Source organism: Cupressus sempervirens, chromosome 6 (assembly GCF_028749045.1).
Source record: "Cupressus sempervirens isolate cs-2001-9-10 chromosome 6, ASM2874904v1, whole genome shotgun sequence".
NCBI classification, from domain to species: domain Eukaryota; kingdom Viridiplantae; phylum Streptophyta; class Pinopsida; order Cupressales; family Cupressaceae; genus Cupressus; species Cupressus sempervirens.
Genome location: NC_143123.1, coordinates 542,093,979 through 542,121,912, shown reverse-complemented (window position 1 = coordinate 542,121,912; position 27,934 = coordinate 542,093,979). Strand labels below are relative to the sequence as shown.

Sequence of the window (27,934 nt, the reverse complement as noted above, 5' to 3'; positions counted from 1 at the left end):
TCAAGAGAATTTACGTTGTTGTCATAAGCAAGATTTAAGGATCTCAAAATACTATAGCAAACTTCATCTTCTAATCTAGTTCCTCAAGAGCTTTTTATACCCTTGGCAGTTTCCGTAATCCTTTGCACATATGACCTAGTAGATATATCTTCTTTCATTTTAACACTTCTAACTTAGATTTCTAATTCTACAGCCATCACTTTCTTTGTATGCACATTACCTTTGTATAATCTTTTTAGTCTAGTCCAAATATCATAAGCAAGATCAAGACCTTAATGAATTCAACTTTTGAAAGTGTAGTAATTAATGCTTCCCTTGCAATCATATTACATTGGAAGATATTTCTTTTCCTCATCTTTGCATGAAGTTAGATCACTTTCTTTCTTTAAATTAACTTATATCTTTGTAATTAACCAATAATCAATCCCCATGCAAATCAAGTGTGTTCGCATCTAATCCTTCCATCTGTTATAGTTCTCACCATCAAACTTCAGACTCCCTTTCCTACAAGCCATGGATCTCCTCAAGCTACGAAGATTCCTTCTTAAAGAGGACATGTTGCTATGATATTAATCATTAAGAAGTAAATTCCACACGCAACTAAGAAAGGTGGGAGGAGGGTGGGTGGGGGAGGGGGGGTGGGATAAGGGTGAATAAGTTGTGAATAATTGAACTTAAATCCAAACTTATTAATTCCAACTCCAACAATCAAAACAATGATGCATAATAAGAGAAAGTCATATACCATAACACAATTGTTGATAAGGGAAACCCTTGATCAAAGGGAAACCCTAGTGGGAATGACACCCACAAGATATTGCACTAATATATGTTCCTTGTGAAAGGATGTGACCTTGTTAGGAGCCAATTACAATGCATTCAATACAATAGTCTTCTTTAGAGGACAAATCTCTACTAGGAGACCTTGAACCCTTGTAGAAGGTTCTAACCCTCTTAAAGGTTGATAGGGAACAACTAGACTCACTGTTTAAATTGCTCAAAAAACTATGAAGATCAACACTTTTAGATAACATATCTAAAATGGTGAATTGACTGGTCTACAACTTACTTGCCAAAATAATTCATTTGAATCCCAACACAAAATACCAACTATATCTCTTCTCTTTTCTAATCATCCAAAATTCACACACACATCCTCTGAGTACATCTACGATTCATAATACACTTGATATGTTATAACCAAGGAAAACAACTTTCCTCTATACCCTTACTGAATAACTAATTAGGTCAGCATGTCAGAATTTCCCCAACATACAATTAATAACATAGGACTACTCTAAGGCATACACACCTTCTTTAGCATCATTAAAATGTTTACATTAAGGTTCTAACACACTAAAAATATATTTAATACATTTTACAATGAAGATCAATTTGTTTCCTCAACATAGTGCATTGCTTGTAAAACAGATTACATGTTTCACTTTATTGACCTTTCCATAATTATCTCTAAGGCTTGCTATCATGATAATAACATCACAAACATGTCTCCAACCACTATCCAAACTCACTGACATTACTTCAACCCCACTAATAAGATATAGCCAATATGCTACCATCTTTGTCAATATTTCTTGTACACTTGTCTACTACCAACCTTAACCAAATGAACTGTAAATCAATCAATACTCAACATAAACTCCAAAGAACATAAACATGATATCTACACTCATCCATGAACATAATCCTAAGCTCACATAGCTTATCCTGCTATATGTCAACTTTGCTATGCCAATAATATTTTTGCGATATGCAAAATCTCTGTATGCCATGATCACATAAGTATATGTTGTCATCAATGACAAACTTTGTCATCAATACAACACATAAAAAACATATCCAAGTGCCAACCAAACCGCTATTCCTAACATTGTTAGCCACAATGATCTACCATCCCATTTCCAATCCCATTTGACCATTTATTGCTCATTATGTCGATGTCTAATTCCATCCATCTATCTATCGAACTTTGCCTGTCTAGTCATGCCACATCAATATGTTATAATATACATACTCTTACCATAATACTGTTTTGGTAATATAAATTCTGTTCTCTCAAGTGCCTCTAAATGTCCACTTTCATCTTGATAAATCTTCTTGTGGATTAGAGAAGGTCCTCATTCAACTGGGTAGCTTATTTTGGCTAGCAACCATTGCTCTATTTTTTAAAGTGTAATCTGTGAAACTAATGACCCTACAAATATTTAATTTTGCTGCTTATTTTATCTTCAATTTTATTTTGAATAATATTAATAATATTTTTTCTGTATAAAAATTGAAGAAAAAGAGAAAAAATAAAAGAAGGAAAAAACATAATTTGTGAAACCACATTATACCAGTTTAATAAAGATATTTTTTTTCTTTTTTTTTTAATACTCATTTTCAATTCTTGAACCTTTTTTTTGATGGAGGTTCAAATTTTTTTGCCTAGTCTCTTTGGTTAAGAACCAAGGACTGAGGGATATCCATTCCGTCAAATTCACTCAGGTACGATCTTTGACCTCATCCCTTTTTAGATTTGAGAGGCCTTACACTCAACAAGACTTGAACCGTGATGGACTCTTGGTGATTCTTTAAATTTAATTTTAGCTTGCTTTGTATACTAGAATTTTTTTTTTCAAATTATTCTTTTCTTGTAATAAAAAATTTACATGAATACTTAAACTACTTAAATTAGAAAACATTTTAAGCAGCCGTACATAAAAGATTTATAGTCACTGGCTTTGGACTCTTTGCTAAGTTTTAGGCATGTCGGGCTTTTGCTAAGTTTTAGGCATGTCGGGCTTTTTAAAGTGCCAAAAGATTTAAAACAGGGGCGTTATTTGAGTTCTGAGGGAAGCGGATGTTCTTAACACATTGCGGCTCTGTATGAGCTAAATGACTATTGTCCTTGGAAATAATAACAAACTGAAAATCTCCAACAACTACTGCCATGGCATATCGTGGAAGCCCTCTCAAAAATCAGCCGAAGTTTATGGTATACGAAAACCCTGCCATAGCCAATGCATTATCGGCTACCAGCCTTCGACCGACAAGGGTTAACATTGTCACCATTGTCATCGCGTGCTTTGCTTCTTCACTGCTGACTCTTGGCTTTTATATTTGGTAATTCTTAGTATATTTCTTATTTCACTTTTGGATTAAAAGTTTGTCAACCTGTTCATGAAGTAGTAGCCAAAATGTATTAGCATCGGATGGGAAGGTCTTTTTGGTTTTCTACGAAAGGAGAAAAATGGATATTCTTAAACCTTAGAAACCCGAATGGATTTTTGGAATGTTATAGAGAAGTTGACAGTGTTGCAAAATGTTGTTTTTCTTTCTTCCTTTTTATTTTCCCCCAGCAAATTCCTCCCGAGCTGACAGCGTAGGGAGGGTATGAGGACGAGTTCTAGTGGGCAGGAGCTTCTTTTGAGGCCATTAATTGTTGAACTTGTTTCCGTGAAACTGTGGTTCAGCTTATTTTCCTTCTGTAACAAGTTTATCTGTTTTCTAATGTTTGTGTGTTTTTGGCCTGTTAAATGTTGCGTGAGGTTGTACGGCTCATGGATTCACAATGAGGTAAGCTTGAATGAAGATTCCAAGAATCGTAATTTTTATTTACATTGGAATCTAATCCATACTTGTCACAAAACAACCTTGCCTGCTAGAATTGTGATCCTTTAATTATAGTGAAGAGAATTAAATATTCATTCATGCTTTTTGGAGTGTCCTCATTATCGTTATACCGCAATCCCTTGGATCTGTTCTCCATGAATACAACTCTCATTTTTGCACGTATATTACATTACAGGTGAGCCTCTCTAGTGTAATAAATGGGAACAAATTTGGTAACCTAGAATGTCCGTTTGGTAGTGTATGGACCATATTACAGTAATAAGGATCAGATAAAAGGTGGTCTTTGCACCCATTCATTATACATTTACTCGTCTTTTACTAAATTACTACTAGATGCTTAAATCTTCTGCAATTCCTTATTATTGAATGTGATATATCATCTAGAAGAAATCTTGTACAATGCTTTTTATATCCAAGTATAAATTCAGAGTAGATGACATTGTTGGAATTATTTGTTCAATCCCACAAATCCATGAATCACGTGCAATCAAAACACCTGACACAAATGGAGATCAAGCAAGACAGACTTGCTCAACAACCTGAGAATTGTATTGATGCACAAAAAAATAATGATTACAATGAATAATGAATCCATAAAGAGAGGGTGAATGAAACCCTAGGGGAAGATTAAACTAGATAGTGCCAATTGTCAAAATCATAGTGAGTGGGATCAATTTTTTTGAGATTTTTGGGAGCTACGGGACTAGCTGTCAACTCCAACATGGTATTAGAACTCAATATCTGCTCTCAAATCATGTCATTGCATTACAATTTTGAGTTCCTTACATAGAAAATAAATTCCTCTAATCCTTAAAGAGAGGATGAATGCAACCCTAGGGGAAGATTAAACTAGTTAGTGCCAAGTGTCAAATTCATAATGAGTGGGATCGACTTTTTTTAGATTTTGGGAGCTACGGGACTACCTGCCAACTCCAACATGGTATTAGAGCTCAATATCTGCTCTCAAATCTAGTAATTGCATTACAATTTTGAGTTCCTTACATAGACAATTAATTCCTCCATGCAACTGCTTTAAAATATTTACTTGAAGTTTCTCAAGTATCCACTTTTACAAATAGGTCCCTCACACCTAGGCTAAGTGTAGATAATTTAGACAATTGAAGAAATCACCTTTAGTAGTTCTAGATTGCATTGGCATGTCATACTACATTACCTAGCATCAAGTAAACTAGATTGGATCACAAAATCCTTACATAGGTATGAAAAGGTTCATCTTTACAAGATCCTTTACAAGTACAAGGTCCTTACATAGAACATATTATTAGAACAGGATAATTACTTATAAAAATTGCTTACATATTGTCTAACTTTAAATTGTGGTTTTGGGTTGCACTGCAGAATCCATCATTATGAAATTAATAAGTTCGGATTTAAAATTCAACACCACCATGTAGATAAGAATAGTGAATCTGCAATCAATTTGAGAGCTTCACTGATTTGTAAATAGGGAGCCCATACCTTGGATACTACTCATCAACTATGGATTTTTAATGTCAACTCATTTCGCTACACCAAACACACAACAATCTAGCTCCTATGGATGTTTATTAGGGTTAACCAGACTTATTCAAGTGCTAAGCATGCAAGAAGATTAAAAGAAAGAACATGCAAAAGATTTGAGTGTAGTCGAAGGATTACCCAGGAGAAGCCCTAAAATCAGGGAAGACTTCGACTAGAGGGAGTTATGCTTCCTGCTTCAGTATCTTCACCACAGTACAATGGTGTACAGAAAGATTTATGGCAATGAAACAAAAGCTTCTAACCATAGTTCAAACTATTATTATCAACAACTTATCGCCGAGGGCAAAAAAAAGAAAAGATACTACAAATACCGGAGATAAGTCGGGAACTTAAAAATTGCTTAAATTTAATTAGAAATGGATTTTTTTTGCCAAATTTAATAAAGAGTTGCATGTTATGAGTCATTAAATGAATAAACAAACCAAACAAGCTAATCTAGATATATATAAATGCAAGTAGGATACATAATCACATCTTCATGTGGAATGTTGATGGCTGGTAGCCAAAGTCTGATAGTCTGATCTCTGAAGAAAACTAAAAATAGCAAATTGTTTTTGTAAAACTATAAGCATAAAACAAGTGTCAAGTACAATATCAAACTGGTCTACATCTTCCTCTTCCCCTTCCGATCAACTCTAGTAAAAACTTCTGGAATGGGAGGTGGTCTAGCCCTTAAAAGTTTGCACATTAGAAATGGTATTATAGAGTTTGTATAAACTTAGATGCAACTAAGACAAGGCAAAATGATTTTACAAAAAAAAGAAAAGAAAAAGAATTTTGATTGCTTACTTGTGAATCTGAATTTACTTGGAACATCTCTTCAAATCAGCTTCAAATCCACAAGATATCGCTCTAGAAGGTTGCAAATGACCTTTCTCCTGCAAACTCTTTCTCTCCTCTCTAAATCTGTTCTTCCGAACAAAAAAAAAGACTCTTGCCCTTTTGCTGGGCCATCACAGTCAAAACCTGGGTGTGGGCGATAAGTTTTTAATGTGTCGTGGTAAGTTCATGATTTATAACCTATAGATTGCACTTTTCTCTGTGACAAGTTATCAACTTATCTGCAATAAGTTTCTGTGATGACATGTTTTATCGCAGAGCAGAACTTATCCCAATAAGTTAATTTATCACAGATATATCTGTGATATGTTGAACAATGTTCTTAACATCTACAATCTTCTCTGCATCTTCAAAACACTTCATTGTTATTTCCATCCACCAAAATACAATAACATGGAGTTTATACCCTTTTGCTAACATTCTACTACTTGTAAAATAATTTCAGTTGCTTTTCCAACCTCTATAGCTTCCTTAACCTCAAAAAAGGAAGATTAGGTGTCCAACAAGCGAGATCTAAAGACAGAGCCCTCTACACTCCACTTTTTTTTTGGGTTGTAAGTTTTGCTACTTTTCACAGACTGAAGTTTGGACATTTGCTAAATCATTTAAACTTCTGCCCAGGTATTTGTATTTTGCTGTGATTGGTGGCTTCAATGATTTTGCCAAATTATGTTTCCTATAATTTACCAAAATAAGTTTTCTAGGTCATTTTAAGGTCTGCAACTTGCTTCCAAGGATTCCCTGAGATTTTTTTTACCACCCTACACACTTTCCTAACTTCTTTACAATGACTCATGCTCCAAAATAGCTTGCATTCTGACAAGTTAAAGTTCCCATTGCATGTTAATGTTTTCCTTGGCTGAGTGGAACCACTTTGACACCTTTGGTACAACTTCTATGACCTGGTCATGGATAACAAAACCTTTACTAGATCTGCAATCAATTTGAAAGCTTTACGCTTGGCTTCTTAAGATGTGTTGCTTCTATAAATAGATCTCTTTCATTTAGGGTAACTATTAGAGACTTAAAACTTTTATTCTGTGCAATTGCGTAACATCCTTCTTGTAGAATCCATGTACATGATTTTTAGATTGATATTTCAATCACACTACATTTTCATTATAAAGAAAATAATGAGAACTGATAGCATACATGATTCTCTTAAATAGAAGGTTATACATTTAAGTCATTTTTAAAGCAGTAATAATCCCAACCGGTTATAACTTCTTCAAACACCAAATTCTTTTATACTTCAATTGTTTGACATTTCATCAAACACTTTGCAAGCAAGAGATATATTGCATATGTAAATTCTGATTGCTTTCTAAATGCCAAACTTTAATAAATATGCTTCCAAAGAACACAGGAAACAACTAACAATGAAGATGCAATTGTTTTTGAATAACATTGATTACAAATAGGAAAATATGCATCTACATCAATAAGACATTAGGGCAACAAATTTTGATATAAAACTCTAATATAAGTTAGATTACAATAGATTTTACAAACCCTACTAATGCCCTAAATATCTACTCTCAAACAATGCAAAATGTAGTAGATAAAAACCTGGAATTGCTACAAAACATGAATTTTCCTATAGCAAATCACTATAGCAAATTCCGACTTATTCCTTACTCCACAAAGCTGGCCCTAGGCCACAAATTTGGCACAATGAAAAGACTGGTTTGTCTTCTCCAACAATCGCAACCCTTCAGAAGATATTTCACCACCTCAGTTATGCAAATCAATGGGAGTGTTCGTTCTCAACAATTAATATAACAACTGCAGAAACCCTTGGCTTCACAAGCTATCCAGAAGAGTAGATGGCAACACATTTGATGCTCAACAATGAGGCTGCCTTCCCTATTTATTCTTTTCCTTCACCCTTCTAGAAAGAAATAAAATATTATTTAACTGCACTCTCTAGAAGCTTCCCCCTTTCCAAGGCAATAATTAGTTGTACTTCTAGAAAATGCACTCTCTAGAAGCTTTCCCCCTTTCCAATACAATAATTAGTTGTGCTTATAGAAAATTAAATTAATTTAATATAAAGTCACCTTTTAATTTTAATTTATTTAATGACTTTATAAGAAATCAATTTAATCAATTTCTCCTTATTTCTCCACTTAGCCTTTGGAGAACTTAAAGGCTAAGAACTCCACTGGGATGCTAAAAAGATGGGAACATTACAAAAGCTCTAGCCTTAGCTTATTGAGAAGTCCAAGTTTTTGTAGTTCCTTTCAATGTCACGTAAGCTTCCCTAGTACATAAATATTGGACAAAATGTCTCCTACAAGAAATTGCATAAGAATTTTTGAGATAGGAACGTCTTAAATATGTGGGTATAGGGATCAGATGACTTCTCTGTGTCCTTCCGTGTCCAGTAGAGGGAACATTCCTTGATGTCCCTGCAGTGTAGGGGATGTCCTCAGAGATTGCAGGGGTGGCTAGGGCATTTCTTGCCATTGTTGGGACCATAGAGGACCACATGAGGGCACTAACACTTTTTTTGCAATTACTCAATAATAAAAATTTAAAAACAAAAAGAAAATTTCTGTAAAAGAATAAAATAATTGTAGTTAAGATTTGCAAATTTTTTTGTCATGAAGGACACATGGTAGATTGAATTCATCACCTATTCTTTCTTCCATTTCCAACTTTCCATCCGTTATTTTCAAGTTGAGTGCAGTAGATCAGTTCCTTCTTTATTGGGCTCTATTGAAAGAATCCTTTCGGCCCAAAATATATTCACCTGGCAGAAATTCAAAATAATATAGTTTTCTAAAGAATAATAGATAAAGTAATTTAATATGTGATAAATTATTATGAGTTGTAATTTATTTTTTATAGCCATATATTATAATAATAAATATTTAATATTTATTTTATGTGTAACAATTAAATATGGTTATATTATTTTTTTAGATATTTTAGTTTTGGGTTCTATAGGGGCCCATACTTGAAACCTAGGTTACCAATTTGTCTTAGGAGGCAGAGGCTTCCGCATCGGATGCGAGATGCTTACGGCCACCATTTGCAGGGCTTCCAGACGTATCCAGGAGCATCCGTGGGCCCAACAGGCGTTAAAGTTAAAAAAAATTTATTAAAAACATTTTCTATGACTTAAGTTGCCAATTAAACATGTGTTGTAATTGCTTTTTTAGGTTTTTTTTGCTGTGAAACCCTAAAATGACCCTAAAGGTGAATATTGAAGCATTCACAACTCATTTTGGAACTTTGTTTGCACCTACAACCACTTCTCATTTGGTCTCTAGTTTTCATTGGTATTGTGAAGCCAAGTTCAACATTTTCGAAGAGGATTGATCGAAGAGGGAGAGATAGCTTTCTCAAAGGAGTTTAAACCATTCAAGGTAAGTGATCAATCCCATTCTTGAGTATTTTGATGATGTTTTTTAGAGTTTTTGATATTTTTTTCAAGTTCTTGAAGATTTTTTTGAAGTATTTTTTCAAATTTTTTTTTGAAAGATATGCAGAAGCAACTTTGAGCATCTATTTTAGTAATTTTTTCTAACTTCTTTCCACTTGTATGCATGATGTTCATAGTTGTTAGGACTTAATTAAAATTTATTTATTTTCTTATAGAATAGGTTGCAAAAAACTAGGGAAGAATGGATACCGGTGGTAGTGCTAGTCAAAGTTCAGTAGGGGGCCAAGGAGGGGAAGGGACTGATAATTTCAAAATTGATATAGGTTCTCCTTTGTGGAGACATACAACACGGATATCACAGGTTTCAGTAGGTGGCTCATACTATTGGAAGTGCATTTATTGTCAAAGTAACAAAGGAAAACCTTTTAATAGCTCATATTCCGGAGTGAAGCTTCATTTTATGGGCCCTACTGGCAAAGGATTTGAAATGTGCAAAGGAAAAAATGGTACTGGGATGATTAGTGTAGAAATACTTTCATTTGTTAGAGAACAAGAAGCTGCCAATGCATTGATCAGTAGATTAAAAAAAAAGCTACTATCAAGGTCCTTCCTCAAAGAGCAAGTTGCATGCACCCATTGAACCAATTGCATCCTCCCAACACCCATTCTTGGAAGTACCTGTGCCAGGAGAGGATGAGGAAGAAGTGGGAATTTCAACCCACAAAAGAGGCCCATTGCACACCGCATTTAAATTGGAGGCAAGAGATCGTGTTGATGAAGCTATTGCACATTGCCTCGATGCGAATGGGCTTCCTTTCAACTTGGTGAGATCGCCATATTCGAAGGAAATGGTGGCAGCAATCAAAGAATCACTAGTTGACTACACAAGCTCGGGGTATGAAAAGGTGCGTACGACTCTATTGCAACAAGAGAAGGCACATATAGAGAAAGACCTTCAACCAATCAAAAAATCTTGGAAAACTTTGGGTCTAACTATTGTGTCAGATGGTTGGAAGGATACAAGAAACTGGCCACTGATTAATGTGCTTGCAGTTTCCCCCAAAGGGGCAATGTTTTTGAAGGCTATTGATTGGGAGGGGCAAGTGAAGGATTCCAAATTCATTTCTAAAATTCTCATCAAGGACATTGAGATGGTGTGTAGTAAGAATGTGGTACAGGTGGTCACAGACAATGCCAAAAATTGCAGGGGTGCGGGTTCTTTAGTTGAGATTTGGTATGAGCATATTTTTTGGACTCCATACACTGTTTACTCCCTTAACTTGATCATGTAGAGGATTGGCACTGAAGTAGAGTGGGTGAAGAAAATATATGAAGAAGGGGAGGACATACAGATGTTTGTGACCAACCACCACATGCCACAATCCATTTTTAGAAAATACTCCAAATTGGAGTTGCTGAAGGTAAATTATATTTTTAAAATTACTAAGTTTCATGGTTTTGTAATTTAGTTAAAAATTAAAATATATAATTATATTGTCGATTGACATATTGTTAACTTGCTTAGGTTGTTGAGACCCATTTTGCATCTCATACAATTGTTATGAGATAACTCCTCAAGGTAAAAGCTGCATTAAGTCAAATGGTTATTGGTAATCAATGGGGCGTATGGAAGATCTCAAATTTAGAATGAGCGCAAAGGATTAGGGATTTGATCTTGAATGAGAGTTGGTGGGCTCGTGTGGCATATGTATTGGATTTCACCGAGCCCATCATGACTATGCTCTGTTTTGTTGATACAGATACACCTTGCTTGGGGGATGTGTATGATGGCATGGAAACCATGGTTGAGAAGGTAAAACATTCTATACAAGCACATGAGAGTGACCCCATACAATGCGCAGCTGTAATAACCCCAACAGGTTATAATTTCTTCAAACACCAAAATCTTCTCTAGTTCAGTTGTTCGACATTTTGTCAAATACTTTGCAAGCAAGTTCCGATACCAATGTAATATCCTCTTACAAGGAACTAATATGCAAGTGCAATTCTTTTGGTATTTTCAATGCAAATACATGGAAACTAGATATGAAATGCATACGTACAACCAATTGACATTTTGCACTTGACATACAATAATGACTACAATAATGCCAAAATTTGATTCTGAATTATCACAACAAAATCATATGTTTATGAAGTACAATGATAACTACTAATAGTTACAAGAGGAAACTGATAATAGTGATGCCCAAGAATGAAAATGAATCAAACATAGATATTGTAGTGTGGCAGCATACATGCGTATTGTAGCAGCCAAAATCTATTCTCCAATTTAAGCACAAATAGAACTCCTAAATTGAAGCTCTCCTGAATACCAAATTCAATGGATATTTCACCACCTCAAATGGTTGCAACACTGAAGAGTTGACGTTCTCCAATGGCTGACTGAAATCAAAAACCTTAGTTTCTTTTCTAAACTTAATATCAGATGCAATTCACAATAATCGAATAATAAACAATGAATTTCTACCTCTATTTATGCTTTTCCTTCACCTTTCTAGAAGGAAATAAAATATTTAATAATTGCATTCTCTAGAAGTTTTTCCCTTTCCAATAATTAATGTGCTTTTAGGAAATTAAATTACTAGAAGTTCCCCCTTCCGATAATTAATGCACTCACTAGAAGCTTCTCTCTTGCAATACAATAACTAATTGTGCTTCTAGAAAATTAAATTACTAGAAGTTTCCCCCTTCCAATAGTTAATGCAATCTCAATTAATTAAATAAATTAAATATAAAGTCACCTTTTTATTTTATTTTTTTTAATGACTTTATAAGAAATTAACTTAATTAATTTCTCCTTATTTCTCCATTTAGCCTTCGGAGAATGTCAAGGCTGAGAACCCCATTGAGATGCTAAAAAGACGTGGACATTGTAGTTCGCCCTCCCTGAAATTGCTTGTCCTCAAGCAACTTCAAGTCCGGATGGTGCAAAATCTCCTCATTCTCCAATGTTGCATCCTCTACTGGCAGGTCCTTCCATTTCATCAAATACTCCCTTATAGTGCACTGCCTCAAGTTCCTTTCCCTGAAATCAATGATAGCGTTTGGCACCAATATCAATTTTCCCTCATCATCCAAGGGTGGGAGCACTGTAGAAGGAACAATATGATGTCCTAGCTCCTTCTTGAGGCGTGACACATGAAAAACCTTGTGCACCTTGCTCTCTGCTGGCAAATCTAACTCATAAGCCACCTCTCCCATTTTCATAATAATCCTTGAATGGACTATAGTATCGTGGCTTAAGTTTCACGACACCACTCTTCTTGAGAGTGGATTGATGGTAAGGCTGCAACATAAGATACACCATATCTCCAACCTCAAAAGTCCGATTTGCCCTCGTCTGGTCTGCATTCTGCTTTTGCTGATTCTGTGCTTTGGTTATATTATCCTTGAGAGTCTTAACAATGTCTGGACTCTCCTGTAACAAATCACCTGCACTGGGCACTCTACTGTCACTCAAAAGAAGATCCATAAAATTGGGTGCCTCATACCCATACAGGGCCATAAAGGGTGACTTCTGAATAGAGATGTGATAAGTGGTATTGTAGCAATACTCACAGAGATGAATCCACTTTACCCATGCCTTCTGTTGCCTTGCTATATAATTTCTGAGATATCCCTCCACCCATTTATTCACTATTTGTGTTTGACCATCTATTTGAGGGTGGTAGCTAGTACTTAGAGTGAGCTTTGTCACACACAACCTGAATAGATCCTACCAAAAATGACTCATAAACTTGCTGTCTTTGTTACTAACAATGCTTCGAGGTAAGCCATGTAGTCTGAATATCTCCTTGAAGAACAACTTTGCCACCTGTGTAGTAGTGTATGTAGTAGTGATCGGAAAGAAGTGTGCAAATTTCGTAAGGCGATCCACAACCACATATATGTAGTCCATGCCTTGGGCTCTAGGCAGTCCTGTGATGAGGTCCATAGATAAACACTCCCACTTCCTATCAGGAATCGGAAGTGGCTGAAGTAAACCGCTTGGATAGGAGTGTTCCTGCTTATTTTGCTGGCAGGTGGGACACTCCCTAATATATTGAAGTACTTTTGCTTTGAGCCCTTTCCATGTGAAGCGCTCTCTAATCTGCCAATATGTCTTGTAGAAACTAGGATGTCCTGACATAGGTGAATTATGAAAAGATTTCAGAACCATCCTCCTCACTGTTGAGCCTGGAACCAAAAATATTCGCCCTTTGTAAATGATGAGCTCATTTACAAGGGTGTATTCGCTGTCCTGAATAGTTCCATCTATGAATCCGGCGGTCCATGCATCCTTTGCATATTCTGCAAGGATCAAGTGTCTCCAATCCTCTGATATATCTGTCAATAAGCTCAAATGGGGCCTACGTGATAAAGCATCAACAACTACATTCTATGTCCCCTTAAAATATGCAATAACAAAGTCATAGGACTGTAACTTGCTCACCCACTTTTGCTGTCTATCATTGAGATCTCGCTGCCCCAAAAAGTGTTTTATCCTATTATAGTCGGTTTTGATACAAAATTTGCTACCTACTAAGTATTGCCTGAATTCAGCCAAAGCATGCATAATGGCTAACATCTCCTTATCATATATGCTTAAGCTCCGCTCTGGCCCGCTTAATTTCTTGCTCTCATAAGCAATAGGGTGCTTGTCTTGCATAAGCACCGCTCCAATGCCCTCTCTGGAAGCATCACAATGTAGCTCAAAAGGTTTGCTGAAATCTGGTAACGCTAACACTGGACAGGAAGTCATCAACTCCGTAAATTTCTCAAAACACTCCTATGCTTCAAGAGTCCACAAGAAAGCTCCCGTCCTCATCAAATCTGTCAAGGGTGTTGTATGCTTGGAATATCCATCCACAAACTTCCTGTAGAAACCACGTAATCCAAGAAAGCCCCTCAATTGTGTAAGGTTCACCGGTGAAGGCCACTCCACAATGGCACGAATCTTTTCAGGATCCATGCATACGATGATGTGACCCAAATACAACAACTCTATCATACCCAAATCACATTTCGACTCCTTTGCATACAAGGACTCTATGCCCAATATATCCAACACCGTGTCAAGGTGAACCCAGTGCTCCTCCCAAGATCTACTGTACACCAAGATATCATTGAAGAAGACAAGTACAAATTTCCTCAATCGAGGATGGAAAGCCCTATTCATTGTTGCCTAAAAAGTAGCAGGTGCATTAGTTACCCAAATGGCATAACTACAAACTCAAAATGGCCACAATGACATCTTAAGGCTGTCTTCTCGATGTCCTTCTATCTAACTCTGATTTGGTGATAACTTGAACTCAAATCTATTTTTGAGAAGAAGCAAGCTCCATGAAGCTCATCTATCAACTCATCGATCTTGGGAATAGGGTACCTGTTTTTAATTGTCTTCCTATTAAGCACCCTGTAATTAATGCATGTCCTTAATGTCCCATCCTTCTTCTTCACCAACACCATTGAAGAAGCTAAAGGAGACTTTACTTGGTCTAATGTGGCCCATAGCAAGTAACTCCTATATGGTTTTTTCAATTTCATCCTTCAACCTCTTCGGATGCCTGTAAGGTGTAATCATGATGGGCTTAGCCCCCTCCTCTAACTCAATGATGTGCTCAATACCCTTGTCTGGTGGTCTACCTAGTGGAATGTCACTAAACACCTTAGAGTGTTTAACTCTAAGCTTCTGAATATCAGGAGGATATTCAGTCTTCTGCTGCCCCTCATGTGATGGCATTAACATGCACTCTGCCGCTCACTCTACCTGATCATGTTGAATCAATCTTGCCATCCTCTAGAAAGAGACCATTCTGAAATCACTGTTCTTGATTGCCTTAAGAATCTGTGTCTTCTCATTTACTTTAAACCTCATCTCCATCTCCTTGAGATTAAAAGTGAACTCGCCAATATCGTGCAACCAACTCATCCCAAGGACTATATTTGTATCACCCATAGGCACAACATAGAAATTTGCTTTAAAGGCATAATTATTAACTTCCAATGGGAGTCTAGTGATCTTACGATCACAATTGAGGGCATAGCCATCAACTACCCTCACTCTGATTTCCTCAGACTCCTCTGTTTTTATGCCATGCCTTTTCACCAACCTAGCATCAATGAAATTATGAGTAGCACCGGTATCAACCAAAGTTATAACTCGCTGTCCAGCAAGTACTCCTCTCATTCAAAATGATCCTTCTTGCTTAATACTAGTGAGACGAGCTTCCCTAAGTTGCCCATCTCCTTCCCCATCCATGAACTCCATTTTAGACAAGTTTTCAGCCTTGTCTTCCTTTTTTTCACCATCTATTTCCGCTATATCAGATTGCCAGTCTGAATTATTTGATTTTGATTCCTCATAGTATGCCCACATAACTCTATTAGCTTTGCCCTTTGGTCTAAGAGGACAGTCATGGTTTGCATCATAGGGTCCCTTACAGTAGAAACATAATTTTTTCTTTCTCAAATCAATTAATGTTTCCCTGTTAAAAGATGTTGGAGTTTTATTTTTAGAATCATTTTTAAAATCAGTCCTCTCTAGTTTTTTATAAAATGGTTTGTTATCCTTACTAGAAGATGCTCCTTTGGATTGAAATTTGTTTGTTGGGATTGCATGTTCCATACTTCTTTCATTTTTCATAGCTTCCTGTAAAAAAATGGGATCAAATGCTTTTATCCAACTTCTCAATAGTTCGGATAAGCCTTCAATGAAAAGAACTATCAATCTACGCTCTGAAATGTTTGGCACCATGACTGCCAACCGCTGAAATTCACCAATAAAATACTCCAAGATGCTTGTTTGTTTCAGCTGTGCTAATTCCCTTTAATAAACCTCTGGATCTTTCTTGTTAAATCTTTCAACCAACCTTTTCACAAAGTCCTAGTACTCTGTCACTTGATTATGTTGAAATGCTACCATACCATGGTACCACCAATCATGTGCTACTCCTCCAAATGCAAAGTGGCGTATTTGATAGCTTCAATCTCTGTCATTGGCCTTAGTGCCAAAAATGTGTCAAGCTTATGAATCCAAGCTTAAGCTGTTATCTTTCCACTCCCATCAAATCTAGGCATAATAAGCTTGCCTGTAGTCCTCTTCAGCTCACTATTTTAACCCCTAGGCCTCCTATCCTGTCCGAGTGACTTGTAATGTTCTCTTCTTTGATTTACAAAGTGTTCAAAAGTCATCCTCTCCCGAACTTGCGGTGCCAATAATTCCCATTCATCACTTGCAGCCATAAGGATATTTGCAAATCTCTCATCCTCAACTTCATCTGCTGGTTCTTGTACTGGTTCTTCTCTAACAAAGGTAGGACGTGTGGGCCTGTCTGCTGTTCTGGAAAGAGTTCTATGAGCTCTAGGTGATCCCACTGCACACCTGTTATCCTCTTGTTCTTGATTCCGTCTATCTTGTGGATTCATGCGCTCAACCATGGTGGTGAGTGTCTGCAAAACTTGTGCCATTCTCTCTTGTCCTATAATCATTGCTCTGTAAAATTCCCTTGTTTCTGGATCTTCATTACTATTGTCTCTTGGTGGGCTACGCTCTTGCCTGTCACCCATGGTGTCTGGCTGCCTGTAAAAATCTTGTTCCTTGTCAAATAAAGCTTGCCTGTGAATGGAAAATCTGTGAGAGCCAACCCCAGGTGGCTGCATGTGATTGCTAAACCCTCAGGATGGCAAGATTTAGCTCTGATACCAATGTAGTAACCCCAACAGGTTATAACTTCTTCAAACATCAAAATCTTCTCTAGTTCAGTTGTTCGACATTTTGTCAAACACTTTGCAAGCAAGTTCTAATACCAATGTAATATCCTCTTACAAGGAACTAATATGCAAGTGCAATTCTTTTGGTATTTTCAATGCAAATACATGGAAACTAGACATGAAATGCATATCTACAACCAACTGACATTTTGACAAACAATTGACATACAATAATGACTACATTAATGCCAAAATTTGATTATGAATTATCACAACAAAATCATATGCTTATGAAGTATAATGATAACTACTAATAGTTACAAGAGAAACCTGATAATAGTGATGCCTAAGAATGGAAATGAATCAAACATAGATACTGTAGCACAACAACGTACATGCATGCTGTAGCAGCCAAAATCTATTCTCTAATTTAAGCACAAATAGAACTCTTGAATTGAGGCTCTCCTGAATACCAAATTCAATGGATATTTCACCACCTCAAATGGTTGCAACACTGAAGAGTTGAAGTTCTCCAATTGTTGACTAAAATTAGAAACCTTAGTTTCTTCTGCCAACTTAATATCAGATGCAATTCACAATAATCGGATGATAAAGAATGAAGCTCTCACCTATATTTATACTTTTCCTTCACCCTTCTAGAAGGAGATAAAATATTTGATAATTGCATTCTCTAGAAGTTTCTCCCTTTCCAATAATTAATGTGCTTTTAGGAAATTAAATTACTAGAAGTTTCCCCCTTTCAATAATTAATGCACTCGCTAGAAGCTTCTTTCTTGCAATACAATAATTAATTATGCTTCTAGAAAATTAAATTATCAGAAGTTTCCCCCTTCCAATAATTAATGCACTCTCAATTAATTAAATTAACTAAGTATAAAGTCACCTTTTTATTTTAATTTATTTATTGACTTTATGAGGAATTAATTTAATCAATTTCTCCTTATTTCTCCACTTAGCCTTCGGAGAATGTCAAGGCTAAGAATGCCACTTAGATGCTAAAAAGATGGGGACATTACAGAAGCCTTATGCAAACAAGTGCAAGCAATTATCAACGATTGTTGGAATAAGATGACTACCCCATTGCACCTCCTTGCATATGCCTTATCTCCTAGGTACTATAGTGAGGAGGTAGTTGGTATGCATGGTAGAGTTGCACCATTTGCGGATGAGGAGGTTGCTGAGGGGTGCTACAAAGCTCTTACAAGACTCTTCCCACTAGAAGAAATGTATGAAAAAGTGAGGGAAGAATTTGGGTTGTTTGCTTTGGGGTTAAGGCATTCTCCATTTGCACTAAAGGACCAAAATAGAATGGAAGCTATCACATGGTGGTACATGTATGGTCAAGCTTTCAAGCATCTTCAACCTCTTGCAATCAAGGTCCTATCACAAATAAGTTTTTTATTTTGTTTTGTAAATTTGTTTTAAACTTTTATGTTTACACTTGCATTCTAGAATTTAGTGTTTCACATATTCTTTAAAATTAATTTGCTTTTCATTTTTATGTTTTGTGACAGCTATCTAGGTTGCTAGTTCTCTTGCTGCCGAAAGGAATTGGAGTACATACTCCTTTATCCATTCAGTGAAGCGCAACTGGTTGGGCTCCAAGAAAGTTGAGGACTTGGTCTTTGTCTACACCAACTTGCGTATTTTGTCACGTAAGAATGATCATTAGAAGGGGCAACAAAGCTTTGGGATGTAGCCCTTGAGTGTGCATATTTGGATGCAACACTTCATGATCTTATTACAGTTGGAGACGGTGATGATGATAGCATGGCACGTGGTGCATCTAGCTTAAGTGGAACCATGCTTGGTTCAAATGATCTTTCAGCAGTTGGAGATGATGATGAGAATGTGGATTTTCTTGATTGATTGAATCTTCAGACTTCAATCATTAACTATGTTTTTATTTTGTTGGAATCTTGAACATGACCTATTTGAACTTATTGTTTAAGACTAAACGCTTATGTTGAACAAGCATATATTGATATTGATATATCATATGAATTTTGAAACATCTTGAATTTTGATAAAGGGTTAAGTATCATAGATTCATAGTCATATTATCAAATGATTTGTTTTTGTATATTTCTTGCATTTCTTTGCATATATTAGTATATTAGATATTTCTTGCATTTATTTTATATATATATATATATATATATAATAATAATAAATATAAAATATGTGCCTTGATCTTCTGTATGTACCGTGACTTTTGTTCTTAGTGATATAAATTTCCAGTCGATGATCTGAAGATGCTTGTATGTCCTCTGTGCTATGATATAACTGTGATAATATTCTTTAACGATCTGAATATCTTTTCTCTTTTGGTATGCTTTCCTTTCTATTCATTTGCAGCCTGGCTCATGTTGAAGAAGTAGGACCACTGCAAATGTGTATGAAATGACATTCAATGTTGATAAATACTGAATATTGATTTGTAATTTTGAATCTGATAATTGTAGTCACCGAATTCCAAAGGGCAGAACATGTATTTTTTTTGATGTGTTTCCTTGGGATCGGATCTGCATTATAAAGGATATGAATAGACATATCCACGAGTGGACATGTTTCCACAAGGTGGAGACATGCCCGTTCATGGGTATGTCTCATGAAAAGGTGCCTCTTCATGCCTGACCTCTAATCAGGTTTCAACTCCTAACTCCAAAGGATTTCCTCAATAATAGTGTTTTATATATATATATATATATATATATATATCTCACATAATATTTAATATAATATTCATTTCTTCAATATAATCTGTCTTAAGCTACAAAACTTCAACAACAGGCATTGTTTTAGTACACAGAAACACAGATCATAAATTTTTTGCTACTCTGGTTATAATAATTGTCAATATTGTGCCATATAAGGTGTGTTGCATCATATTGCCAGCTTGTTAACATTGGACACTTGCTTATTTCTGACTAATTCTGATATCTTATTTTCATACTTCGTTATTTATAGATTTCTATTATTGATATATTTTTATATTCTTTCTACTTTTAGTTGTTTTACTTATTTTGAGATAAAAAGGGGTTTATATATTTCATATCTGTATTTAAGATTTATTTATGGGTTATTTGCTAAGTTACCGATTCAGATGCGGACTCAGAAATGGATGCAGGAAGCGTGATTTTTTTTTGGGAGGCATGTGGATGCGTGTGGATGCGTTTGTGTATATATATATTATCCATATAATATAATATTGCTAAATATTATTTTATATATATAATATTGCTAAACATTATTTTATATTTATATAATATTGCTAAACATTATATATATATATATATATATATATAATTGTCTATCTACTGGCTCTCACAAAACGCACGACATTGCTCTCACAAGGCAATATATAATTGTCTATCTCTTGGGAGTTTATCGAGTGCTTACCGCTATTACAAATTGTCTATTAGCTGGCCATACCAATCTGGGTAATGTTGGGAGTTTTGGAAGAGCCATCCAAGGTTGGAGTAGGACTTTACACATTCAAAGGCTTCCTTGCTATATTCATACCTGCTAGAGGGTCATACTCCCACAGAAGGAGCTGTCTATGTTAGGGACTGCTACAACAGTTCCATATAAGTCTGAAATACTCCTTTAAGGGTGTTTTACAAGCTGATTGAGGCCCATACCAGGCCTGTAGCTGAGTTCTGGTCAGCGACTGAGTCTGGGCAGTGATTTGGTCTGTAAAGTTCTAGACAGCAATAATTCTCTCTCTCTCTCTCTTTCTATATATATATTACAGAAGTTAGCACTCAACAAATGCATCCTGCCGGCATCCAACACGCTTCCAAATGCATCCCACATCCGTTTGCATCCGCCTCCAGGCTCTAGGAGGCCGCATCGGTAACTTAGGTTATTTGATGTTTACTTTTATAATTCTATGGATTTTCATACATTTTCTATATGTTCTTGATATTTCTAGGGGATTGGGTCACCAATGTTTTTATCCAGCTGTTAATATTTTAGAAGTTTTCTTGAATTTAGAGCTATGGTTTCCCTATCCCTAAAACATGTCCTATAATTTCCTCCTGACCTTGAAAGTTGAAACTTTATGGGACATAAGTAAACTATCAAATGAGTAACTGTCATTCATCTACAAAAATTCAATTTCAAGCCTTTTTGAACATAGGCATTTGCCATTACCATAGTAAATATTACTAGTGAAACATGGGGACTTGCGCCCCTCCCAAAACCTCTAAGCATAGTTTGCAGACTCAGACTCGGACTCGGAGAGTACTTGGCAAGCCCAAAATTTTCAACTCCGAAAAAATTCGGCATTTACTCGACAAAAACTCAGGGAAAACTCGGCAACTCAGAAAGTACTAAAATTTTTAAAATCTCTTAAATAAACATATATGTTTTTGTAGAATACAATTACAAAATGTATTAAATTAGTAACTGACATTTCAATAGAGAAAATGTGTAGTTTTATAGCACTAAAATGATGTGAAAAATGCATCTAATCAAATGTTTTCCCTACATCAACATTTTTACTTACATTTTTTTACATCTATAAATATGCGAGAGTTAAACTTGAGAGTACTCTCCCAGCAAAAAAACTTGAGAGTACTCGGAAACTTTGAGAGTACTCGGAGAGTTTGCAAACTATGCCTCTAAGTACCTGTCCCCATCTCCGATACGTCCCCACGCTAGGTACTTGGAGTACCGGAGTACCCTCCCCTCCGCCATTCCACAGCAATGCTGTAGCTGGGACGGATACTTGAATTTCTATTTGATGATTTTTGAATGCTGCTATTGGGTATGTACTATGTTAAATGATCAATGGTTTTGGTTAGGGTTGTGATTTTGTTATTTTCAAGTATTTCAATTCGGTATTTCATACGGAAACATCATTTCATAACTAGCATTTCAAGTTCTACATGTGTAGCATACAACATCCCCTGCCCCTCTGCCATGCCCCCACCGTCCCCTTGCTGTCCCAAAATCGAGGCCGTTTGTTCCTCCGTCCCAGAAACTCATCCCAGCGTCTCGACGTCTTGATGTACCCCAGTATTGGTATCACACTGATATTTACCAAAATTCAAATAAAAACGCAAAAATGAATGTGTGGATTTTTTCTTAAACAAGTGGGGTCATTGCAAAAGTCTTTAGCATCATCTGACAAGAAGTTTTATGAATTGTTGCAGGGAAGAAGTGCTTATTGAAGTCATAGAATCTATTGATATCATCCAATCTTTTGGTTGTAAGTCTTGAGCTCTGTTTTATTTTTGCAGAAATATTTCAATCCACTTGTGGTTTCAGACTAAAATGGATAGAAATTTGAATTCTTTACTGTATTAAAATCTAAGACTAGTCTATCTGTTTCTTGTGATTGAAGATGTCTTCCTGAAGACAGCAGAGTTTGCAGCTGGTGTGGCATTCTTGTCATCTATATCGGCTCTCCATAATGCCATATCATTGCAAGGATGGGCGGATTCAACAGTCGGTGTTTTAAAAAGCCATTCTCAAGATTCACCAGCAAAATCAAAATCAAACCAAGGTACACCACCCTCTGGTCTCACAGAACGTCAACATGAACTCCTAGGGCTTAGAAAGCGAAATGTGGAACAGGGAGACATGGAATCAACTTCAGATGTTGGTACTAGACAAAAGCCACCAAGATCAGGACAAAAATCTAATTCATCCCCCTCAAATTTGTTAGTGCCTGTTCATAAATCATCTTTGAGAAGTTCTTATGGAATAGGACCTGGTCAATCTCAGTGGACTGGATTCGAGAGACGGGATGTGGGTGTTGGCAAGTCTTTGTCTTTCACTTCTCCTTTAGCAAACAGATCACCGGGATCTCAAAGTACCTTGTATCTGTCAGTATCACCTATTTCACAGGTACTGGGTCAAAGCTCACCCTCCCGAGATAAGCATCTCACAACACCATGGTCCAAACGGAGGTCTTCTCTTACAAAGGAAGATATACCCACAGAAGAAAAGCTTCAAGAGTTTTTGGCTGATGTAGAGGAAAAAATGACAGATTCTGCATCTAAGGCAACATCACCTGCAAACCAGTCTCTTGTGACGCCACCACCGACCCTTCGTGGAGTGGGTGGTACATCTCCAGGTTCTGTCAACTCAGGATCTATCTTGGGCACTCCAAGAACAACTCCCTTGCGGTCTGTCAGAATGTCTCCAAGTTCACAAAAATTTAGCACGTCTCCAAAGAAGGGAGAGGGTGACCTCCCACTTCCGATGTCAATAGAACAATCAATAGAAGCCTTTCAGAATTTGGGAATATATCCTCATATAGAACAATGGAGAGACCAGCTTCGGCAGTGGTTCTCTAAAGTTCTGCTAAATCTGCTTGTTCAAAAAATTGCTACCAGTCATATCCAGGTTATCTATTGCTCCTGTTGCATAAATCTTGTCAAATGCAATAGTGTCACTTAGATTCCCTATTTTTGAATACAAATCAGGATTACAAGTTTTTTCTTTATTTACAATATAGGTTATCCAAGCAACAGCAAAGCTCGGTATTTCTATCACTGTAACACAAGTAGGGAATAACATACCAGATTCTGGAGTAGCCACTGCAGCTTCATCTGATAATTCTTCTAACGAATGGCACACAACGTATACTCTTGATGAGGATACTATCCTCCATCAGTTGCGAGCTACTCTCATACAAGCACGGCATGCACCTCCGAGTAAGTTTTGTTACTGTTTAACTTTGTTTTACTTTCATTGAACATTCTCAATATAATTGAATTTGCTTTGATTAGAAGTGTGCTTGCAGTTATATTGACGTCCTCAGCTCAACATAGAACAGAGCATTTTTCTATGCCGTGTTTAAGATATCTGATGATTCATTGTATTTAATTGATAGTTGGCTATCTAACAGTTTTTAACATTTTGCTTAATTATAGCTCCACAGCCATCATTACTAGGCCTTCAACCTCCACAAAAGAAACCTTTCAATCCTGTTATACAGGAATGCTTGGATACTGTAACAGAGCATCAGAGGCTTCGTGCACTGATGAAAGGGGAGTGGGTCAAGGGTTTGCTACCACAGAGTAGTGTTCGTGCCGATTACACTGTACAGCGGATCAGAGGTAGACTTTTTTGAGTGGAATTCTAGATTAGGCAATGGCAACAGGTGTAAACTGATTGGCATGTGTTTTAAATAACAATAATCTAATCAATTGAAGAGTTTCTGGAAAAAGGTTGTGTCTTTTGCATCAATGTCTTGGATCATGCTTCATTGTCACTGTTTTTCATCCTGATGATGGATCAGGGAGTGTGATCCAAAACTTTGATGCAAAAGAAAATAGTTTTTCTCTCGAAATTCCAAATGAATCTCTTGGACTGAACACTTCAATTTTATTAATATTAGTTTCATTAATTTAATTTCATGTTTCATATTGCTTCGGATTATCAAAAGACTTCCTAGTGATTGTATGGTTTATCTGCAATTTGTAGAACTTGCTGAAGGAACATGTGTGAAGAAGTATGAGTTTGCTGGGGGTGGGGAAGTCTATGACAAAGTGCACAATCGATGGACTCTGGAGCTGCCTACAGATTCACATCTTCTACTTTACCTTTTTTGTGCACTTCTTGAGCATCCTCAGTGGATGTTGCACGTTGATCCTTTGGCTTATCCTAGTACACAGTCCAGTAAAAATCCCCTATTTATTGGAAAATTGCCTTCCAAGGAACGATTCCCAGAAAAATATGTTGCTGTTCTGTCCACTGTCCCTAGTGTTTTGCATCCTGGCGCTTGTATACTTGTGGTGGGAAAGCAGAGTCCCCCAGTTTTTGCAATATATTGGGACAAAAAGCTGCAGTTTTCCTTTCAGGTATCTTGTTGTCTCTGAAATCTTTCTATGAATGAGGTTTTCTATTTTTTGTATATCAAGGGTACATACTGAGATGTGAGGATTTTCATAATGAAACACTGGTCTATTGATTGGAAAACTTGTATCTGCTATCACAAAGTGTATGCCAGAGAACATACCTGCTATCCATTTTATAACTTCAGGCCCCCATGTAAAGTCCTGAAAAGCTGTAGTGGTAGGCTAGAAAGCATTTTAATTTTTAATGCTTCCGTCAACTATAACTAGAATAAATAAAAAATTGTACGAGTTTCAAATTTGGGACTGCAGTTAAATAAGCATCTTGCAGGTCCCCAATGTTCAACTGTTAAATTCTTGTAATGAGAATAATCAGGCACACTTGGGTCGCCACATCCTTACTAGACTTTTGCTTGTCTTATTGATAGCAATGCCTGCTAGATAGACATATCTCGCTTTAAAGGTTTCTTCTGCCTCCTGCTTGCAACCTATGGTACCTTGCAATTGTTAATATGTAATTTAAATTAATTTATTACAGACTAAAAAATCATTTTCTTGTGTTATCAGGGTCGAACTGCTCTTTGGGATGCAATATTACTTCTTTGCCACAGAATTAAGGTGGCCCATGGAGGAATGGTCCAAGGAATCAACCTTGGCTCTTCCGCTTTCAATATACTGTCAGTTTTGGAGACACAATCACAAGGTTATGTACCATAATGCACATACTTTTTCATCTTACAAAGGCATTAATGCATATAAACACACATTTTTCAGTGCCTCAGTTTTGTTGATATGCTACAAATCAAAGACATCAAATATTTGTTAGAAGCTAATCATGATGGTGTCATTTTTCCTTTCTAAATTTTATGTGTAATCCCCAAAAGCTCCGTTTCTTGCAACAATCATAGTTGTGCTGCTTGATGAGACTGATATTTCAATCACTTAGGATGGCTGCAAGAGTTACATCAGTATGCACAACCATTGAAGAAATTCCTTCGTAGGGATATGGCACTCTGAAGAGAGTAATAACTTCTTGGCAGTGATGTTATTTCAATTTCATATATTCATATATAATGGCATTACATGATTTTTGTTTCTTTTCCGACTGAAACCTGAGTCATGATGTAGGACCAAGGCATCTTCTATTTATGCTTTATATAATCTAGTCTCTGTGACTATGATATCCTACTCATAGTACCTTGACTTAAATTGGTCATTTGCACAGTTTCAGATAGAGTAAACTATATATAGCTTAATGTAGATTGCATGCTATATTACTTAGTAAACTATGGAGCCTGCATTTATATATTGTTTAATGTAACCACCAAATAAAATGTGTAAAACTATATTTTGGCAAGTGTTTGCAGTGTGCTTTTTTTCATGCTTGTAACTTACATGTGCAATGCATATTTTACTTAGGTATTTGGGAGTGATTTAGAACCATTTGGTTTTAAATTCTAATGCAGTATGTAATCAAGACTCTTAGAACAAGGAAGCTTAAAGCTTATTCCTTTCAGCTGATTGTTGTAATAATGTCAAAGCGTGGCCTATTGTTTTAAAACAACAATCTAGGTTATTTATTAGGTGTATTGGTAGATAATGATTAATTTGGCTGTGTAAATGATATGCCCTATTTTGAATGAACATCCAATAACAATAAAGCAAACAATTTTAAAGGATAGAGTTTGGAGGTGTTTTATCACCTTATTTTAGGCAACAAATTGCTTTTATTCATGACCTATTTTTTTATGATAATTTGACATTAAGTTCTTGTGAAATTGACATGAATTTGTACATTTGTGTCAATGAACGTGGACTTGTTAATGTAGTGGGTCAGTTTCAGATTTAAACACATCTATTGGCTTTTACGTTCTAACACAACTAGCATCTTGCATAGCTTTCTCTAATAGTGTTATTCATTGCTTCCCCATGACGCCCTCATGTATTTGTCTTTCTAACATTTGGCATGTTGCCACTATTATATCTTTGATTGATATATATATATATTTTTTTTTCCTTTTTTTGATTTGAAAAAAAATGGTTCCTTTCTAGTATTCTTGTAGTAGCTCACCCTTTCTTTTTAGAATCTTAATCTATCATTGCTATCAATTTTATCATCTTTTTCCATCATTGTATCTCTGATGCTTTCCTCTTAGGTTTATACCTAGTACCACGCTATTTTATTAGGCAATAGTTTTGAACTAGGACACACCTATGTTGAATTTCCCTTCGCAATATTGAAGGTTTTAAACCATTTGTTAACCATTAGCTGACATTTTTAAAGTATGTAGAAAGTCAAAGTTGTTCAATCACTTGAGATCCTTGATATGTGTTAATATCGTTCTTAGAAGTGGTCATAATAAATAATTATATTTTATATTAAACCTATTTAAAAAGTGCACAAATAAGCTTGTAATTGTGAAAGGGAGTTTGTGTTGTTGAATGTGGATAGCTGTGATAGATGCCTACTCTGTGTATACCAACATGTTTGATATTATTTTCTTTAGCTTCTCACCTCTCTGATGTTCGAGATCTTATTCTCCTCCTCAACGCATGCTATTTTATTTTCTCTATGCTTTCTCAATCGATGTGATTATGCGACAACATTTAAGTTCTTGCGCTCATTTTGTATTGAAGGTTTTGAGTCTATCGTGCTCTGTACCTGCTTATATTTAATTATTATGTGGATACCATTGATGATTGTGGCAGCAAATATTTATCTTCAAGGTATGACATGGTATTTTAAGTGTGTCCTGTCCTTTATCGGGACTTCTATTGTTATCGCGATTCCTCATTCTTGACTCTAGCTATGACTTTCGCTACCGTCAGCCATTTCTTTCCTACCTGTCAAACCTTTACTTCTTGTCGCCTCTTGTAACCGTCGACTTCTGATATTCCTCATTTTCGATTTGTCTCGTGCGATTTTAGTCTTGTTTTTCATATGGGTGATTACAACACTGTGTGATGCATATAT

At 36.1% G+C, this 27,934-nt stretch overlaps 1 protein-coding gene across 1 annotated transcript; it reads left to right on the top strand.

Annotated features, from left to right (window-relative positions):
- Positions 1-2,718: 2,718 nt before the first annotated feature.
- Positions 2,719-26,057, top strand: LOC149553389 (cytochrome B561, amino-terminal protein). The gene is made up of 7 exons (XM_089788854.1): positions 2,719-3,126; positions 22,309-22,364; positions 22,500-23,506; positions 23,619-23,817; positions 24,037-24,222; positions 24,590-24,966; positions 25,528-26,057. The coding sequence occupies exons 1-7, from the start codon at positions 2,954-2,956 to the stop codon at positions 25,675-25,677; spliced, it is 2,148 nt and encodes a 715-aa protein (XP_089644980.1). The 5' UTR covers positions 2,719-2,953; the 3' UTR covers positions 25,678-26,057.
- The last annotated feature ends 1,877 nt before the right edge of the window (positions 26,058-27,934 follow it).

Excerpts from the sequence above, each read along its gene's own strand:
- LOC149553389 (XM_089788854.1), top strand. The coding sequence starts at position 2,954 with ATGGCATATCGTGGAAGCCCTCTCAAAAATCAGCCGAAGTTTATGGTA. Across the intron at positions 3,127-22,308 it reads ACTCTTGGCTTTTATATTTG|GGAAGAAGTGCTTATTGAAG; the intron begins GTAATTCTTAGT and ends GAATTGTTGCAG. Across the intron at positions 23,507-23,618 it reads TTGCTACCAGTCATATCCAG|GTTATCCAAGCAACAGCAAA; the intron begins GTTATCTATTGC and ends TTTACAATATAG.